The sequence below is a fragment of the Pelecanus crispus genome, chromosome 10 (genome assembly GCF_030463565.1).
Source record: "Pelecanus crispus isolate bPelCri1 chromosome 10, bPelCri1.pri, whole genome shotgun sequence".
NCBI lineage: Eukaryota > Metazoa > Chordata > Aves > Pelecaniformes > Pelecanidae > Pelecanus > Pelecanus crispus.
This window is the reverse complement of record NC_134652.1, coordinates 33,691,711-33,712,663: the sequence shown is the minus strand read 5'-3', so window position 1 is coordinate 33,712,663 and position 20,953 is coordinate 33,691,711. Positions and strand designations below refer to the sequence as shown.

At 36.4% G+C, this 20,953-nt stretch overlaps 1 protein-coding gene across 1 annotated transcript in view; it reads right to left on the bottom strand.

Annotated features, from left to right (window-relative positions):
- Positions 1-20,953, bottom strand: part of BICC1 (BicC family RNA binding protein 1) — a 111,955-nt gene that overhangs the window by 11,866 nt on the left and 79,136 nt on the right. Inside the window, exons 4-14 of the mRNA XM_075717809.1 lie at positions 15,727-15,806; positions 14,393-14,551; positions 13,393-13,446; positions 11,617-11,811; positions 10,376-10,627; positions 6,587-6,718; positions 5,213-5,399; positions 3,584-3,742; positions 3,018-3,214; positions 2,581-2,722; positions 1,318-1,474 (exon numbers count right to left, since the gene is read on the bottom strand). Coding sequence (XP_075573924.1) covers positions 1,318-1,474; positions 2,581-2,722; positions 3,018-3,214; positions 3,584-3,742; positions 5,213-5,399; positions 6,587-6,718; positions 10,376-10,627; positions 11,617-11,811; positions 13,393-13,446; positions 14,393-14,551; positions 15,727-15,806 — 1,714 coding nt within the window. The remainder of the gene's footprint in view (positions 1-1,317; positions 1,475-2,580; positions 2,723-3,017; positions 3,215-3,583; positions 3,743-5,212; positions 5,400-6,586; positions 6,719-10,375; positions 10,628-11,616; positions 11,812-13,392; positions 13,447-14,392; positions 14,552-15,726; positions 15,807-20,953) is intronic.

Below are 20,953 nucleotides of genomic sequence, written 5' to 3'. Positions count from 1 at the left end.
TTTACCCCGAGAAGTCTGGCAGCAAAATTCAAGATTTTTGTCTCAGCTTTCCCTTACCTGTTTCTCTGTCAGCGAAACAAAGCATGTTTTGCTGCTTCCTATATTACCAAGTATGAGGCATAGTTTACAGATTTAGATTTGAGCAGTCTGGTATCTGGAATTATCACATGCAATCCCTACACAGTGTGACTTCATACTGTTTAGCCTTGCTCAGGCCAGCAGCTCAGCAGTTCTAACAGACTGCTAGAGTAGGATAAGAGAGGTGCCTAACGGGGACTAAGGAAGTTAAAACAAGTCCTACTTAGTTTTAAAGCCTCAATAATTGCAGTCGTACATGCCAAAGCACCTCTTAATATAATCATTTCTATCTAAAAATCAGCCACATTTTATGGCTATTTTACAGGAGTATAAACTCCTACTTCAAAGCAAAGTGACCATGTTTTAGGTGCTGTAGACTACCCCAAAAAAGTGCCCTAAGGAAACTGTGAGCACTATATCCTCAACAAAAAGAACAAGACATACAAACAACTAAGTGACATATAAACAACTGAGTCTGGTTAGCAGGAATCCTTGGATTTCTAAACTATGAGAGCAGAATTAATGAAATAAATATTATAGCTTTAACAGTGTAAATACATCAGGTAAGAGAAAACATGCATCTCAAGAGAGTGATGGTGAACAGTTCCCAAAAGGAATACTGAAAACACTACTTAAAAGTAGATCGGACAAAACATTGCGTTAGGCACAAAACCTGTGTTGCCAAGAGATATTATGACTCAAAAGAGCCTTTCCCACTGCTGGCTCATTAAAAAAATAAACAAACAAAAAAAATTATGGAGACAAGTGTTTGAGAACATGCTGTTATGCCCCGAATATGGTTAGGTTCTAAGAAGAAAAACAGCCTCAAGTACACACAGAAGGAAAAAGGCTGTCAGTTAGGAATTGTTCTCAAAGCAACCAATTAAAAAAAAAAAAAGTGCAAAAATGTATCCTTTAGAAATAGGTAATGAGAGAATGAGAGTTGCTCTGAAAAGAGTCCCCATTCTGAAACAAGTCCTCACCCTTTTGAGGGAGAGGAAAGGCATTTATTTTTTTCAAACCAAAGACAAATACTTAGGATGTGCAAAAAAGTATTCAAAGTTTGCAATTATCAAACTGGAGGGTGTATTAGTGCCCAATGTGATTAAAAATGAAGCCCAATTTAAATCAGCTCTTTGAGCATCTTATGACTGAACCACCCCTTCTACCTACAAAAACACGTTAAGTATTTTTACATGGCAAAAGTTCCAGTAATCTGTATTTGCACATTTAACTTACTGTAAATGAGAGTTTTTGGTGCCTTGCAGTAATTCAACTGTTTGTCTCTTAGAACAGGCCTGTTTGGAAGAGCTCATCATCTGCTTCAGATCGCTGGTATTTGCTGAATGGGATGGACTTCTTGGCATGCCTACTTCTACAAAAGCATCATTGCAGCCTACAAGACCAATAAAGAGAATAGTTAAACAAAAACCCTCTTATGTTCTAGTGAACTTCCTGAAGGAAAGACAACTATAGAACAATACCTGTTCTTCCTCCTTACAGAATTATTCTAGTCTTCAGGGAAAACAACTTGGTCAAGGTTAGGAAATCAGAAACGTACGTTTAAACGCACAAAAAAAGGTGTTAGTATCCACATGTATAGCAGACACACTAAGTATCTTCTTTTTTAAAAAAAATTATTTTAAGGAATATTCTGAAGATTGGCAATCAAGTAACTAATTATTTAGAACAAATTTGATTTTATATCCAGTTTTAATCAACCTTGCCAGGTAGGTGCTCAGGTAACTTTTGCTGGAATAAAAGCTCCCCACTTAATGTTCAAATACATTTAGAATGTGTTTTTACAAATATTTACCACCTTAATTGGGCAATGTACCTTTTATTCAAATCAGCATTTCAAATGACCACAACCCTTAATAAAAGGACATCTCCTTGTTGATCAGTATTTGCAAGGGAAACAAGGCCTTTACATAGATTTGCTCAAGTCTGAAGCGGAACTGGCTTTCCCTCTTTCCAAGAATGACAGGAACCGTTAATTAGCTCCTTTAGCTCCTAAAAGGCAGTGTAACTCAAGTGTTGTTATAAAACATGCAAATAAATCCTGCTTGCCAGTGTCATTTAGGTTTGATCTACACATAATTTTCTGCAATAACCTTCTCAAAGGCACTAATTATTTCCTTTCATTAAAAAGCAAAAATACAACATTGTTTAAACTGGCAGAGATCATTTTAACCAATGAAGTTAAGCTGCTGTAAAACATACTAAAATTCTCATAGGTTATTTCCCTCTGCTCTTAGGGAATAAATAAAATGTTACAAGTGAATTTACGTTGACTTAAGGCATTTCTATGAACAGTACAGCTCAGATACTACAACTTCCATTCACTTTCTTTGACAACAAATCTGGGAGATCCAGCAATATGTTCCTTCAACATGGCTGCAAAACCAATGCGCAGGCGATATATCTACATTTTTGATTCATGAACTGTACATAGACTGCACAAACACTACCAGACATAATAACAAGATACCAGAATTTTACCTTCTGCACTATTTGACTTGGCAGCTACTTGTTCTGAGGCACCATGAGTACTTGTTTGTCTTACTGGATCACTGTGGTTTGTGCTCAACACATTTTCTCCTAGCGATGTGGCAGACAGTGCAGCATACTTGATATTTGAGGTCTGAAATAATTGTCAAAAAAACACTAAAGTGATTGTTATGCTTAAGGAAGTATGAAAAGAATTTCCCTTTTCTACCTGATGCAGGAGAACAAGAAATTCTTTCCCGATACAGGAGAACAATATGCTTGAATGCTCCATTTTTCAATCTTTAAGTCATATTTTAGAAACGCCACTGTTCTATTTCTAAACTTAGTAGCTTTAAGGATCTACTAATGTAGTTAGTTTTCTCTTTCAGCTCTTCTTAGCAGAGGTTTCTTACAAACAGATCTGGTTCTCCAGAGATAACATCACTTACCTTTACATGACCATTTAAAGAAGGTGAGCCTTTTTTACTCTCTGATTGCATGCCGTTGACGTGGACCTCAACAGGAGTCAAGCCTGGCGGTGGAGATGGAGTGTTCTGACTATAACTAGGTACTCCAGACAACAGAATACTAGTTAAGGTTGCTTGGGCGGTAGATGGTATCATTAGGTGTGGAATAGCAGAAAAACCTGTAACAAAACTTGGTCATGTTCCGATTCAGTTTCTCATTCAACTTTCTCAAGTGCTATAGTACTTCATATAAATCTCTGTGTGGCTTTAATACATCACTAAACAAGTTTCCTTTAGAACTGCATGCCAAAAACACAATGGTTTATCTAACCATTACTTTGTAGGTTAACATAGTTTTCTATATAAAACAGATCAAAACATTGCCTGTGACAGCATGTCATAATTTTTTATTAAATTATAACTTTAAATTTGGATATTTATTAATCTGCGCTAAGATAAACTTAAGAATTATTAAAGCTCTAAAGAACGAATGATTCTGGACTTTTCAATTGTCATTGCACAATTCATTTAATTTAACTTCTACCAACCTGTGGCATTCGTATTAGCAAGAGATGTTGCCCATAACGTGGGACTAGGCGTGCCTGAACTTGGACTCTGTAAGGGACTCACGGAGCTATTAAGGGCATTCAACAGAGAGTTTGGAGCAGTTGAGGTGTTGACTGACAGGGCTGTTGGACCTAAAAGGCCTGCAAAAAAAATTATACAAGTGAATATTTAGTTAAGACTTACAGAAAAACATTTTTACAAAAGTACCAATTAAAACCAACCAAACAAAAACCCACTAAACTGCACAAGCACGTATTTTGCCAAAAAAAATTTTAAAATTAAACCTGCTGTTAATTTCATGCAGAGAACACATTAAGAACAAGCATTCTTAAACTGGGAATCATATATCCAAGAAGAATTGTAGCATCTCTTATTTCCTTCTACTGGACTCTAACTATTGTCAGAGCAAAGAGTCTGCACTGGCTGCTTCTCAGCCCCACCATCCCTTTGTATCCCCTTCATTGCTTCCGTCAGTTTGATTCAAAGAAGCATCACTTCGAGAACAAGCAAGCAACTGCACTTCACAACCTTACTTTCATTTCAAACAACCTTTTTCTCAGCAGCTCATATGAACGAATCACTACTTCCACACTAAGAAGTATTCAACTCCTTTTTGCATCTTCAATACTGACTGCAAATCATCCCCCAAATGCATTGTTTATTCTCAAAGCACTCCCTCAAACCAGCTCTTCATGTGAGAGCATTCACAAGGCAGCTCAGCACTACATTCTTTAAAAAGGTAAAAACACAACCCCAAAGTGCAGGCCTGACAAGAACAGCAACAAAAGCATCATTAAAAGCCACAGTCAAATGGCACAAACACTTGTCCCCGTGTGGCTCCCAAGAAATCATCTGACATGGAACTATGCAGCACTCCTGGATGGCAGGCCGCAAGGGAGCATGGTGGTTACATGAGAACTCCAAGTTTCAAGAATCAGTGTCATGATTTGTCACTAAATTCTTCTGGATCTGCTTAGTTTTCTACACATTTCTGATAATAGGGTATTTGAAGAGCTTGAAAATGAAATTGTAATTCCAGTCTGGACTATGCTTTTCTATAAAACTACATTAAGATAAAAAGCGTACACATTTCTGTCCTAAATTTCAAACTGATAAGTAAGGTCTCAACTAGTAGCACATGCATCCCTCAACTACAGTGAGACACAGCCAGAACTGAAGTGTGGTGTAATCTATGTTAATTTTCATGGTACTGTTAACAGGCTTAAGTACCTGCCCAAATTCAGGACAGCCTGAGACGTCACAATATTACCAAAGAAGAAATTTGATTTGAGATTCTTCTGAAAGTTGTAAATGCAATGTCCTACTTCACCTGTATTACCCTCCCTTTCACTTTCAGCTGGGTGGTTTGCAGGCTTCTGGAGAATTTTCTACAGAGATGAGTCACACGGCTGATTACGAAAGCCTTAGAGGAAGTTTTATAAAAACAATCCCTTGAAAGGCCAGATGCTTTTGGAATTCTCTAATGCTTTAACACGATACCTTGCAAAACACAACTCTGGTCCTTTTTTCTAGCACAAGTGAAGTAAGTTTCAAACAAATATATATCTATTAAAAAAAGTATAAACATATGTATAGAATAGAATGCATACCAAGCCCAGTGAGTCCTAGTCCTGCTGAGGACAAGATATCCAAACCAGGACAAGACAGACCAACAGGGCACGAGACAGTAGAGGGATTTGATGCTATGGTAACTCCACTACTTTCAAGTCCCAAGAGACATTTCCGTGCCTCGTACATATTTAAGGCATTTCGTTCAACACTTTTTACAATCACAGACTGTAGGGAAATAAACAAAAAAAAAAAAAAACAAAAAGGAAAACCAATGAGTAACACAACCTTATAACATGGATCTGCACTGCACACAACTCTTCTTAATACTCCCTCATGGTTATCAGTAACACAGCAGTGTGAGACAGCATGAGATAATGTCCATCAGCAACTCCCCAAAGTCAGTGGCCTTGATGGTAATTTTAAGGATGCACTTGGCCATGAGAATGATCAAAGTCCTTTCTGTCTAAGAAAACCAATTATTATTGTACCTTGGTGCTATTTGGTATATCAAATCTTAAGTGCCCCAAGATCTAGAGAAGTGAACCGATGATTAAAATCTTGTCTTCTCTTTTATCACAGGGTCTATACCTTGAAGTGGACAACAGAGTTGTTCATATTTAATTCAGCTATTAAATTCATGGCTGTCTGAGAATAAAGTAACGCACACCTGGAAAATTATATTACAAAAACCATTATTTGTTTCTTGTACATTCTCTACATGATGTTTCTTCGTATTGATTTTAAATATCCCTACACAGAGACGTTTACTTATCGACACAATGCAATGGTCATTTAATATTTTGAAATTTTTGTCTGTTACGGCATTCTGTACAACAATGCAGATAACTGTGAGAGTCCCCTACCCATACTCGCCTGAATATTTTACAATTAACATCTCCCATTAGAGGTATTTTCTAATTCTGTTTCTTGTGGTTCTTCTCAACATCTTGTGTAGAACAGTCAGACTTTTCTCATAGTCATATTATTTGGGGGTTTTTTGGTTTTGGTTTTTTTTTTGTTTGTGTGTTTTTTTTTTTCTTTCTTTAATTCTGATTGGTAAAGAACACTGCAGTTATGTGGGGGAGCTGCAATTTAAGATGAATTTCTTTAAAAACAAATCAAAAGTAGTTCTAGTCAGATACAATTTATTTCCTCATAGTTTGTTTCTTTTATTCAGTATGTTCCATACAAAAGCTAATCTCTGTATTGTCAAATATTTAATAACAAGGTCAAGTTACCATAAAGGAGAGCTGTTGTAACATTTAAACTGATATTTCAAGCATAAAATACACACGCCTTTAACAAGTTTATGATCCATTAAGTTAGGGAGGAGAGGCAGACATGTCAACTCATGAGCTCTGAAAACTTGTCATGAAAGCCTAAAAGGAATGTTGTACGTTCTTTTCACCAACCTTGCTTGGTTGCTTTGGCTTCGGCTTAATGCTTATGAAGACATCTAACTGCTCCATTAGCTGCGTTATAAACTGTGGTTCTACTTCAATTTCTTCCTTCATATCAAACATAAGCACAAGAGGAAGGCAACCCTGAAAAGACAAGATGCAAAAATTCATAAAACTTAAAACTTGCCCTTTTCCCATGAAAATGTTAGCAATAAACTGAAATATAGAGATTGTAACACATGTACATCATGATACAGTAAGTTCAGAAAAAACACCAAGGATGAAATTTTAAGTAAAGCCATTTCCTTGTATGCAAGAGTATGGGTGTAGCTTTCCACCCTGGGATTCTGAACAAACAGTTTGGTGGTATAAGGGCAAAATGATTTGTTGAATATTTGACGTTCCAATCAGCACATACGTACCCTGCATTAGCTATTTATACAGACTTAGAGGTGTCTGGAGGATTCAAATTCAGAAACTGCTATTACCAATTAAATCAGAACAAAAAATTGTCCGGAATTGTTAGCAGGACTGTCACATACTCAAATGACTCATGTTAAACTATGTTTGAGATAAGGAAACACAATTCTGAAAAAATTTCTCTGTAAGTCACCACTGCCTAAATTTTAACTTTTACCTTTCTCTTCCCCTGTCCTAGATCAGCTAGGTAAGTATTTTCCAGTGATATGGATGACATCTGAAACACCTGAAATACTAAAACTGTAAGTAAAAAAAAAACAAAACAAAAAAACCCCAAACAAACAAGTACACCTAAAAAAAGCCCAAACCCCCAAAATAACAAAAAACTCAAGGTCACAGGATATCTAGAAATTATTAGATTGCTACTTCTCATAAATAGAGGGTACAAAGTCAATGAAAACCAAATCCTACTTTTCATCAATTTAGATTCACAATAAACATAGTATCATGTGTATCAGGAAAAAAGCTACTATAAGATACATTCAAGAATTCAAGAAAGGGGTTTTATTTAATCAGTTTCCTGCTTTTGCTTCAGAATGAAAAGCAGCAAATTGATACGTTTATTCTTCAGATCACTAGTTCAATGTAATTTTATATTTAAATAGAATTTCTCAACAGTACCACCTACAGCTACACAGTACTTCCCAAACTTAAAGTAGTTTTAACTTAAGGAAAACTAAAGCAAGGCATCTTAACTATTTTGACTTCAGAAAGACTGACAAACACAGCTTAACTCCACAAAGTGAACTTGTCTGAAATGAACAATTATGAATAAAATCTTTTTAAAACCACCGAAATCAATAATCAAGGATTTTACAGTAACAGAACTGCTGAGAGCATGTCACACTTGGATGTTCCAAATGTTTTCGTAAAAAAGTTACAGAAAGTAGTATCAGAAGGTCTCACCAAAAGCCTGCTGAATGAAAATGCAACTAAAGGTTAACGGGATAAACAGGAAAGACAAAAACTTCAAAGTTGAAGTGTCAGGTTTTATAAGCATATTAAAAGGCTCAGTTTTTACACTACTGTTTTGTTATTGTATGTTTAGAGCACCTACATGGTGATGATGAGAGGAACAGGACCAAATAATGTTCTTTGACAGGAAGTGAGTGAACAAAACTAAAGTTGTCAATGTCTTCTGCAATTAAATATAGTACAGTCCTCATTATTAGATGCAAAACTAACAAAAAGTAAGCCTCAGTATTTTTTAGTGATGCTCAAAATACAGATGAAACCAAATGATTTGGAATGAGGGGAAGACATAGAACAAGAACATTTTAAACAAGTCTCCAAACCCCTCTCGCTTAGATAAGTATTTAATTTTAAATCACTAGGTATCCTTTCTTACTTTTACAATTTGCCCTCATCACTACTATGAGTATATTACAGTTTCCACTTAGACATACTACTAAGCAATTTTTAAAGATAGCACCAATACATTACATATGTCCTACTGTAAGGTATCTACACACTGCATTGCATTTTCTGTTGATATTGTAAACTCTGCCTCAAATCTAGTCTCTTATGAGAATTACAGATCACAACAGTTTAGTAGTTCAGAAAAAGCGTTATGGTATTTCTTTTCTTGGTATTGATGTTCAGACGCTTCTAGATAGTTATTCCTAGGAGCTCTGCAGAGATCAAATCACTTTTTAAATCACCTCTCCAATTCCATAGGACACTCGTGCTGCCTAGCTGTGAGCCAGCATCAGCTGTTATTCTGACTGAATAACAGAGGAACTGGCAGAAGGCAATAATAGCAATGGTGACCACAGTGAGGAGGCCAGCATGCAGCTGCACCTTGTAGGAAATCACTCCACAGCACAGAAATCTCATTCCACTGCACAATGCCCAAGAAGAAAACAAGTCAAGTGAAATTTACTTCAAAAGCTGAGAATGACTGCAGCTATCTATCTGTATGTAGGTATTAGCACAGCTGGCATATTTAAGTGTTTTTATCTGAAGCTGAAAAATACTGGTTTTACTAAGTTAGGAATTGGAGGTGAGTTTTTATCTGGTTGGTTACTTCTACGCTCAGCTTTTCAAGTTTTTATTGTTTAAAAAGATATATTCCTTCTTTGAATAACTTGCTTGTAAAACTTGTTTTATCTACAAAGCTGGAAACAACAGTTTCAGGACATATAATGCCTGTGAGGTGAAACAGGCCAAGTCTTCTGTTCAGTACAGTTCTTACAGGGTGTATATATAGTGGATGTGATTTGGGATACTAAGTTGTACTGATGTGTTTGGAATTATTAAATCAAACGTCAATATTTAAAAAAAAAAACACGGCCCTCACATAATTCTAAGTTTTGAGAGTCAAGGTGTACTTTGAAGTTCATATGAGAGCTTGTTGGCATTTCCTTCTACTTGGCGAACCTCCAGAAAAGTACCACTTAAACCTCACCAAGGAAATACATAGAATAAGGCTATCTCTTAGCATTTACAGACAATAATAGCCTAGAATATAATAATCATGAATATAACTGTACAAACAGAAAGGCACCATGTTTTTGTTTTCCACTCTACAGCAAGGCACAGTGCGAGGTAAGAGGTGTGGACTTCTGGAATTTTCTCGTATCTTGGTTTATCCTGATACCAGCTTTGAACTGGATTTGAATCCAAGCCTCCCATGTGTTGTTTGTAAATATCCATATATATGAAAATCCACGTACAAACATTAATACTACAACAATGCCTAAAGGCTCCTGTGAAGCCTAAAGACCAATATAACAAAAACCTGTACAAATAATAATACTACTACTAATAATATGCATCACCAGAGCTATTTTTATAAAACGCCTTATAGTACTGAGACTATGGTACTAGAAAGAATGTAAGACTGCAGAATGAGTAAGATACTTCCCATGGTTCCCCAGCTTCCTTGAAAGCTCGCCTACACAGGAAATAAGAAATTCCTGCTACTTCCTCCCAAAAGAAACCTACTTACCTGACAAACATGGAAAAGGCAGGTTGGCAAAACAAAACAAACAACCCACCATCGAACAACAACAAAACTCTCCAAAAATCTGCCTTCTACTCAAACACATATTGTTGTGGTAAATTTAAATTGCTTATGTTGCATTTATATTGCCAAGGTCGTTTTTCAAATCACGATACCAGAGATTACAAATATTTTAGACAACTACAAACACTCACAAAACACTGACAAAAATAGAGCATGAATCAACTTCTTGCAACGTGAGTAGCAACCCTTCCTCTCTAAGGCTAATTTACATTTGATTGATAAATACATGCAGAATGAGCATATTTTCTATAATCTGGCATATTTTTCAAGCAAGTTTCACTGAAAGTATTTACCATGAGATATTGCCTGGCAAGACAGACAGACTCAATTGTGCCCTGGAGGTAGACGGTGGATTTCTTCTGTGGGTTACTAGGGTCAGGGAAGTGGATCTGAGCACCAGTCCTCTGCATGATATGTTTGATGTTACTGCCATTTCGACCCATCATAAAGAGATGATGCTGCGCTGCAATGTCTAGTTGTGTGCTCACAGGGATTGCAGAGGCCAGGCTCCCAGCTAGGTGTTCTAAAAGCATGGCTGTTCCTTCCTGCGGGGGAAATGCAAAAACCCGGTGAAACAGTGCTCACAGGCACACAAAATGACATTTCCTTACTTGTCATGCATTCTACATTCAAGATAAAGAAAATCCTGTTTTGCTTAAAAACCCGATTGATTTGTTAAAGGTAACAGATGGACTAAACTCTACCTACTATTCCCATTTTATGACCAAATGCAGCATTTAATTGCCATGGCAAAAGGCAGTAAGAAAACATCAAACAGTTTGGTCCCCATAGACCTTCTGTGCCCACATATAGTAATAAGAAAGTCAACAGAGATTTATTTGGGTAGGTATACTTGCAAATTTGTCTTTCAATTTTGGCCTCAGATGTTCTTACTGGCTTGAGATACACCCATCTGAAACCATATCAATTTGTCTCACTGCCAGTTGTTAACAAGGAAACTTTTATATTTTAGGATAAATAGGCTCATGGCAGTTCCTTTATTTGACTTGTCAAATCTGCATCTCCCAACTCTGGTTTTGCAAGACCAGTTTTACTGACTGTTAGGGTAACTTTCAAGGTTATATATTTGAGTGCATGTTGAGAAGATCAGAGCATGAAGAATTCATGGGGGTATTTTTGTTTTGTGATTTTTTTTTTTGGTGGGTTTTTCGGTTGTTGGTTTGGGTTGGTGGGTTTTTTTTTTGTTGCTTGTTTTTTAATTTAAAGATGTGTAATATCAACACATATCTCAGAATTGCTGGAAACCCGAACAGGTGTGCAAGGGATGAAAAACAGATTAAAAGCTTCACACAAGCAATGCTAAAGCCTAAACTTAAAACTATTTTCTATGCTTTTTTACACCTCACGTATACCAGTTAAGATTAAAAAAATCCCAAACCCTCAGGCTTCAAAAGTGATTCTACAATAACCACATGTACTGATGAGGCAGGATGTAACATTAATATAGTTCTTAACTATCTAAATTACGATTATATTTATGACATGCAGAAACCTAATTAAGAAGACACATTACCTTCACAGCACTAGTGTTATTTTGTGACCCTCTGACAATGACTGTAGCACCATACATTCGAGAGCGTTGTTTAAAGGAAACTGAAATATTATATGTCTGAGATATATGCTGAATTGTGGGAGAATTAGGATCTGGGATTGGCTGGAGAATTCCAGCAATAGGCAATTCAAACATGAGTACCAATGGAAGCAGCTCCTGCAACAACATGAAAGAGCAAATATTGAAAACCGAAATCGTACTAACTAAAACTACAACAGTTTTGTTACTGAACCATAATGTATTAGTCAGTGATGATTAAATTGACATAATGCATCTTCTGCCCATGGGTCACTGATAAAAATATCAGCATATCTGGAGTTGGAAAAAGGCACTGATTTTTCCAGGGACACAAGGGTTTTTCAGTTTTCTGTGGGCTTTTTGTTTGTAGGTTTTTTTTTCCTCCCCCCTGTCCTGGTTTTGGCTGGGATAGAGTTAATTTTCTTCCTAGTAGCAGGCACAGTGCTGTGGTTTGGATTTAGTAGGAGAAGAATGTTGATAAAACGCTGATGTTTTAGTTGTTGCTAAGTACTGCTTATGCTAGTCAAGGACTTTTCAGCTTCCCATGCCCTGCCAGGTGCACAAGAGACTGGGAGGGGGCACAGCCAGAATAGTTGACCCAAACTGCCCAAAGGGCTATTCCATACCATATGGCATCATGCTCAGTATAGAAACTGGGGGGGGTTGGCTGGGGGCAGCGATCGCTGCTCGGGGACGGGCTGGGTATCGGTCAGCGGGTGGTGAGCAATTGCATTGGGCATCACTTGCTTTGTATATTGTCATTATTATTATTTTATTGTTACTATTATCATTACTATTTTCCTTTGTTTCAATAATTAAACTGTTCTTCTCTCGACCCAGGAGTGTTTTTTTCACTCTTACTCCTCCGATTCTCCCCCCCATTGCATCGGGGCCGGGGCAGTGAGCGAGCGGCTGCGTGGTGCTGAGCTGCTGGCTGGGGCTAAACCAGGACACCCCCCAAAGTAGCAGGATCTTGTGCAACTATGTAGCAACAATAACGACAGGTCATTTTCTATACTTACCCATGCAGACCTGCAAACGGGTCAGTATTTATAAAACTTCCTACAGACGTCTCTTTTCTGTCATGGATTAATTTGAGCTCTGATGTCAGCTACAAAGCTATGTAAACTTCAGCGCCTTTCATGACTGCCAAAACCAGGGTTGTGTAAGTGACATACCTGACTACAACAATTGTGAAAAAGCCTTCCTAATTTATTAGATTTATTATCCATGCCAAAACACACACACAAACCAAAACTAGAAGGTAAAGATGGAAAAGTACTATGAGTGGAGAATGGAACTGAATTCCACCAAATTATCTGCAGAAATTATACATGAAAATGGTTAAAATTAAAAAGGCAGCAATTGCCTTTCCCGAGTCATAGATTCACACAGGATGCCTGAGCTTCTACAGGCCATCTGTGGAGGGTAAGTTAAGACGCAGTTTTAGACACAGCATGGGATACTTTACATCTTGCTTATACTGTAGACATCGTGTTCAAGATCCACCTTAGGCTAGTTAAAAATTGGGCCAGAATGTGAATCACTGTTTTTATAATACCCTTTGCATTTTACCTTATATGGATACTCACGTTGTTCCTATATTTCTGCTGTCATTAGACAAAGCCAGACAACCCTAGGGTTCTCAAAACTATATATATATTTTTTTTTCCCTTTCAGGTGTTTTCAAGGGTACACTATACTGAAATAGACTATTACCCGAATTCTAACTCTTGCGGACTCCACTCCAGCTGGCTGTCCTGCAATGGACACCTGGAAGAGCAAGAATATAGAAAACATAGTGTCACATTTTCAAATAATGCAGTGGAAAAGTTATTCAGATACCTGTGTTCTCTGTTTAAAAAAAAAAATTTTAAAAAAATCAACACTTATTTCACACCTGGTAACATCCTAAGTGTTCTCTAAACAGTAGCTGAAAACTAAAACCGGTTTAAAAAAAAAATAATTTATGACTATTATAGCAGCTTAGGTTACATACGCTTAAACAACTGGAAAAAATTGATACATCAAGCAATACAGCTGTTTGGATCAAATAATGGAATTACTACTGTATACATGTGCTCAATGCTAATATTCAACACCAGTAGGTTTTCTTGAATGTTTTGAAATGACTGTATTTTGCTCAGCAGCCACTAGGATGCACAAGAAGGAATTCTAAATAATGTGATGAAAGACTTGAAAGTAAACGTTCCAGTAATATTAGCATTACACAAGATGTACAAGTCAGGTTCAATGACTTATTCTAATGAAGTTGAACTCTTACAATAGGACATTAATTTTTGCTAGATATCCACCAAGTCTAGTTTTCAACTAAGTTACACCATAAGCCAAAAGCACCAAGAAATTAATCAATATGCTAAATAAGTCAGGTGTCGAACAGGAAAAAAAAATTTACAAAAGCAGTGCTTTTCATACTGCTTCTCCACCATTCACATAAAGTTGTTGACTTCTGTATGCTCAAAATAATTTTAGTTTTAAAAATTAAAATTATTCATGAGCCATCACAAATTGTTTCCGTTTTTAAAGATTTGCTCACTTAGGAAGTCCCATGTTTTCCATACAATGTAAATACCAAAAACTTATTTCCCTTAACGTGAACTCACCTGTCCACAAAAAACCCAAATTGATGAAATAAGTTTAGAAATGTTTTATACTCCTAGGAATTACAGTATGAGTTAAAATATTAAACAATACTTACTTGGTTGCTTTTCTCTGCTTGATTATTCCTATTTGAGTCTGGAAAATGGATATGGCATCCTGTTTCCTCCATCACCTTTTTAATATTATTGCCACCTTTACCTATCACATGAGAATGTTCTGTATGTGAAACATCCATCTTCAAGGTTACCCGATTGCTCTGGAAATCAAGCACCCATAATTAGATGTGTTCACAGCAGAACCTGAGTATTTTCGAATAACTTAACTGCAAGAATGACATTCAAAATTGTATTTCCCAAGTATTTTTGCAGAGGCTTAACTTACTTAGCAAGTAAGATGTTTTTAACACAGATCATAGTCAGATGCTAAACAATTCACATTTTCTTTCCAATGAGGAAACAACGTGGAAATAAATACCCCAAAACTACATCTTCAAAAAATGTCTACGGCTTTTAAAATGTGCCCTAGCTTTTATCAACTGTGACTTAAATGTCCTTTTGCAATCCATTCTAATTTTTTTTAATTCTGTGTTCTTTCAGCTGCAGTCACATACCCCTGTCTGATTTGAAAGGATCATATGATGAAGACTTTGGCAAATCACAAAGCCATGGGACCTAAAATAACAGGATTTTTTCCTCCTTTAATAAACATATCAAGTTTTTCTAGTACATCAGTTTTTCAAATATACCAACACTGCCTGTAGCTGTTCTTAAAAGCTATATTGTTAACAGTCCATAATAATGTTGTTAATAGTTGTTCAAGCAATTGCGCTTATCACTGGAGCGTTCCTTTTGGCAATCTGTTTAGAGAATCAAAAAGTTGGCATACAATTACGCAGAAGCCATATACGCTGCCCCAAAGGACTTGCTACTGGATGAAAAGAAAGTCTAATGAACATGAGACCCCTGGCCAAAATTTAGACATTTTAGAAATTCTGGTCCTAGTGTTTCAGACTATAAGAATGCAGTTAAAAATAGAACTGCATAAATGCTCCTAAAACTGAATTTAAACAAAAACAAAATTTTAGGTTCGCTAAAGTGGCCTTATAATCTACTGTTTGCGGTGAAGCTGTATTTCAGATTTTAAAGTAAAAAACCCAATCCGATGAAGAAACTATGTATGCTTTTAGCCATATGGCTGGAAATATTATTTCTATGTAGTTCAAATCTGGAAAAAGCGCTTTAAGCAAGTATTTTCTTGTTCATGTTTAAATATGTGTGTATACACCAAATATCAACATCCAGAAGGAATATATTGGAGGCTTTGCTTTGGAGCATCCATAAATACCTTCTGTTTAAATGAGCCCATTTAAAGAGATCAATGTCACCACAAAATTAGGAGTTAAGGTGTCATTCTAAATAAGTTCTTTCTTACTTTTGTGTCCAAGACGGACATGATTTTCTCTTTTGCTTCTTTAACATTTTCCTTTTTTCCAGAGACTTTAATATGGGGATCTATAAAAGAAATAAAGACTTGTAAGAAAAATACTGTAAAATATCTATCAAAAAATTCCTCACTGTTTAAATAAATTTGAATCCATTACTTATAATTCAGCAATAAACTGTACCACCAACCTTTAGGATTCAGCTAAAAACCAAATGTATCATTCCATCCCTTCAGCCTCACAGTTAGGATTACCAGATGAGTTTATTAAACTTGATAACCAACTTAACATAAATAGAAATCAAATGCCAAATGTACATCAGTATTAAAGACATTGTCTGCAATGCAATTATGTAGCTAAGCCATCATGTCTTCCCAAACAAATATTAACAGAGAACAACTAGAAGTTTTCTTGACAGCCTTAGTCAAGCTTAACGCAGACAATGTCTAAAAAAACAGCCCCCACCAAACTCAAAGCCATCCTCATCATCACTTTCTTGTATTTAATTAGTGTCTAGAACTATCCTTTCCCTTTTAACCTGGCAATAAAGGTGCCTCCACCAGAAGTTTTCTGACTGCAGTTATCAAATAAAATTTAAAGTTACACTCAAATAATAAATCAAATCTTTGAAGTGTCAAGTATATAAATTAATATTCACTACTAAGGTATATACCAGCTGATGGCAGCTTTTGCCCAGTGAGTGCTAAAACTGTTGATTCTACAACACAATTCAGTTTACATTGGAATTTTCAGACCATTGTCCTTAAACAGGAGAAGGTGGTGTGCTGAGCTATCAGGCACAGTTCTGAATCCTGGAATATACACCTGGTTGGAAAGTACAGAACTGACTCTGGAACTCAATCAAGTATCAATTACTCAAAAAAGTGTGAAAATTACACATTAGCTAGTTTAGCAGCACCATCTGGTGTCCAGAAGCATAAAGTGCCACAGTGCAAAATTACTTTCAAAACATTAAATATAGGTTCAATTAAAACAGACAAAAAAATCCCCAACTAACACCTAAATTTCTAAGTATTAGAAACAAGGATATGATTTTGTAGGTGATACCTATTTCTCTTTCCCCAGTTCTTGAGTCCTCTACCCTTTTGCAGTGTAGTAGTGCTGCTTCTCCTGTGATAGGATGAATGTTCTCAAAAAGCCCCAAACTTCTAAACCCTCTTCTGGCTAATGAATTAAATCTAATTCATTATGCTAGACAGATGTATACATCTTAGGGTATATAAAAGTAAGTATATTCTCAATGGCAGGAGAAAACATAGCCATAATGCAACATATCTGCCTTTCCCATCATCGCAGTGATTGAAATCACTTCACTACTAAAGAAACGCCAAATAATACAACTTCAGATTGTAAACCTGTTGTATTCAATTGAAAATTGAAACTGCTTAAGCCATGCCCAGCTACTCTTTTTGTTCCAACAATAAAAAACCTCTAGTCTTTACCACTAGGAAGTTCTGAGCACTTTCAGCTGGGGATACAGAAATGATGAAGGAACACAGTATTCACTGCCAAGTCCCATGAAAGTCAAGAAAAATGCAGCATTTTGAGTTCTGAGAAACGGATATATTTCATTTTTAAAAGTGGGAAAACTGTAGTCGCAAAAACACGGTATCTGCATAGAATCTACAGAAGGTCCAAAAATCTGCTGCTTCAGCCTTTTCACAATGGAGCAAAGTAAAAAAAAAAAACCCAAAAACCCAAGAAAAACCAAAAAACCCAAACAAAATAGTCTTAAGGGCAATTTTTCTTTTCTTTTTTGAGTTGACAGTAAGCCATGTGGTTCTAATGTGTTTAAGCTGTGAATGATACTTGAAGTGGATGTCGCAGGCAGAAATTCCCAGAAGCAGATTCTAGCACAGTATGTATGCTCCAAGTGCTCTTTAGAGGCAACCAGAAAACACACAAAACCAGACCACCACCACTTTGGGGCTGATTTTCACATATTTGTAAACATTATATTTTAATGCACATTTAGTCACAAGTATGAAAAACAGCTGAAATAAGCCTGGCATCCTATTACTACCAAAGAAGATTACTACCATTCCATAATACTATTTGTTTAGCCATGGGTAAAAACACATTTTAGAATACCTATTTTTTCCATTTCTCACCTCAATTAGATGCCTCTTTTTTGTTGATACTGACAGCTTCAGCAAAAAATCCCATATTTCTACATTTATCCTTTCTTTGTTCTTTTTAGAAGGAAAAAAGCTCAATTACTCACTTTAAAAACAAAAGCAAAAAGAATCCACAAAGCAAAAAAGAATCCACTGACGCCAGTGACAATTTGAAAATATGCTATGAATACTTTCAAAATTGATCTTAAGTACCCTCTCCTTACTTGACTTCTTCTCAATGACACAGTGGTTGGTAATGGATATGAAGCAACTTGTTTTTAAGTTAACAGAATTCTTCCTTTGAGACTCGCTTACTCTTTCCTTCAAGGAAACACAACTTGGATATGACATCCACATCAAAATTTTGCATGAGAAGAGTTACTTGCAAGTAACAGAGTTTGAATTCTTTGAACTGGTTTTGCAGGAGTTGAAAGTACATTGAAATTATGTATGATCTGCAAGTAAACCAACAGGTACCCAAATAATTCTGAATCAACAAAAAAACAGATCACTTTAGAAATTGCTTAAAAATTCAGAGGGGCAATTAGATCATATAATCTGATTTTCTGTACATTAGACCCTTACATTTGTTAAATATACCTCTCCATGGAATCAATTTGCTTGTTGGCACTGCAGTTCCTGTGGAAAATGTGGAAGAGAGGAAAATTGTCTGCTCTAATGGTTCATCAGCTTCAGCCTCCCAGATTTGTGACATGGCTTGCACTTAGGCTCACTGGTTCTCGCGCTACCTTTCCCCCTGCCCCGAGATTAAAGAACTCTTATGCTTCAATAGCATCTTCCAGTGAAGGTCCATATATGCTAAGCAAATCACCTATCATTATAGCAACTCTTTTTCTGAGCCCAACCCTAAATAATCTAATTTGACCAATCATTAAGAAAAAATGAGCTAGAGAAGCTGCCTGTCTTTTTCCATGGCTGAATTACTTATTTTTCAAGTAAAGGACTTTCTGGTTTTAAACACGATACCACAGGAGATGATCAAAAGGCAAGGTTCTCCCAAACTTCTTGGAAGACCATGCTGCATTTGACCTCATACAACCGCCTGCTAAATGGAGAAAACCTGTCACTAATGGAATCAGCATTTACCTTCAGTTTCAGCCTTCTGGTTAATCTGAACTATTTTGTAGAAAAGACTGAAACTAGATCATATCTGAAAATTGTTTTCAGGATTTCTGAGTAGGAATGAAATGACTACGTAAGGTCTTACAAGGGAATAATTAAAACAGTTGACCTAAGCTCTCTAAATGTTTTCTGAAGCTGTTACTACCAATAAGGAGCCAAATACATTAAAAATGGTTCCAGAGAATCTGTGACATTTTGGCACCACAAACTTATGGTGTTCAGTACTTGTGTATGACAAGTGATGTCTGTTTGCTGTTGTATATTGCATATGAGGCTGAAAATAAAGCTTTTTCCTGCCACCTATTGTCCAGGTGCAACTATTTATTCCATGGATTTACAGTTACATTTTTTAATTTAGAAAAAAATCTACTACCTTGCCTTAGTACCAAGACAAAAATATTTGTTGGATAAAGCTCTACATTAATATTTGAAATACATACAGGGTGCAACTGTAGCAATGTATTCCCAACAAAGTCCAACACACGATAATTAGCACTCTTAAAAGTCTGAAAGTCTGAAGAGGCTTGCCAGGCATAAAGGTATAGCAGGTGTAATGTATATATAGTGCTGCCAGTACAGATAAGCATAAAGTAACTCACTCTCCGGTCAGTATCTAGACTGACCCGATTGACCACAGCACGTGCACAGTCTTAACTAGAATAAGACCACCTATTGAACAAGACCAACCCATTCCCACAGAAATGGCTCTTGGTGAGACTAGGGCCATAACAAAGCCATTTTTGTCCAGATGACAACTGGATCAGATCACCAAGATGTTATGCTATTCTTTATCCCTGAGAAACACTGGTTTTGGTACCTGCTTTTACTGGAAGAAAATCCCATTCCCCTGCCTTTTTTTTTGGTTTTTTTTTGTTTTTTTTTTTTTTTTTTAAGGTTTTGAACGCAACTGGAAGTATATTTTAAGTAAAATCAGAGTTACAGCAAAGAACAGATGCCTACCATACCATGAACGAAGAAATGAGACACCAAAGCTTCACAAGCTATTTGCAAACACAGAACAATGGCTTCAGAAGATGTCTGCATGCTAAAAGCATATAAGGGCCTAACGCTCTAAGTACAAGTGTAGTATCAGAAACTGGAAAAGAGTTTGACTCATAAGAAACCACACGACTAGTGTCTTGCAAAATATAAAAAATTTCATTGTAATCTATCTTTTAATCTATTTTGATGGGCAGTATCTTTTTCCCTAAGAAAATGGAAAAGATAAATTTAATTTAAAAAAAAATTCCCCCCTGCCTTTTCAAGAATGGGGGAATATTTACATTAATTAGAAAGCTAAAGTTACACAACAGAAAATGCTGGAAATTTTTCTCAACAGTCTTGATTTTGCCAGATTCCTGCCTTGAAGTGGCCTTTTATTGCTCCTATCCTCAAATTCCTCACTCCACACTTTGGCATAGTTTCCACCTCCTCGGTCTTTGTCCACAGCTATACCAGCAAGCCTCCAGCTTTTTTGCTACTATTGTGTGCAACATCTCAGTAAACAAAATAAAATTCCTCCAAGCAAAAATACATTTGTGCCAGTGCAAATGCATCTACACTAACTTTTGCCAGGCAAGAAGTATTTGAAATAATTAAGACATTGAACTGGGTAGGCCTCTCCTGCAAATCAGACATCACATTTAATGTCTGGGCAAGCCCTTCAGACCACAGCTATGCATCTAGCTTGTTTACAGGATGAACAGACTCTACTTAAGTTACAGAAATGCCACTAGTCTAAAAATAGCTAGACAACTAGGCAACACCAGGGCAGATGACAGTCATTCTTAATAAGTAGTTGATTAAGATCTGAATAGCCCATGAGTATTACAGAACTTGAGCCATTCAAAGAAAAACAAAGACAAAAAAGACCTAGCAATTTTAAGGACAAGTTATGAAAATATCTGTCCCAAAATTACTAGCAAAAACACAGTAA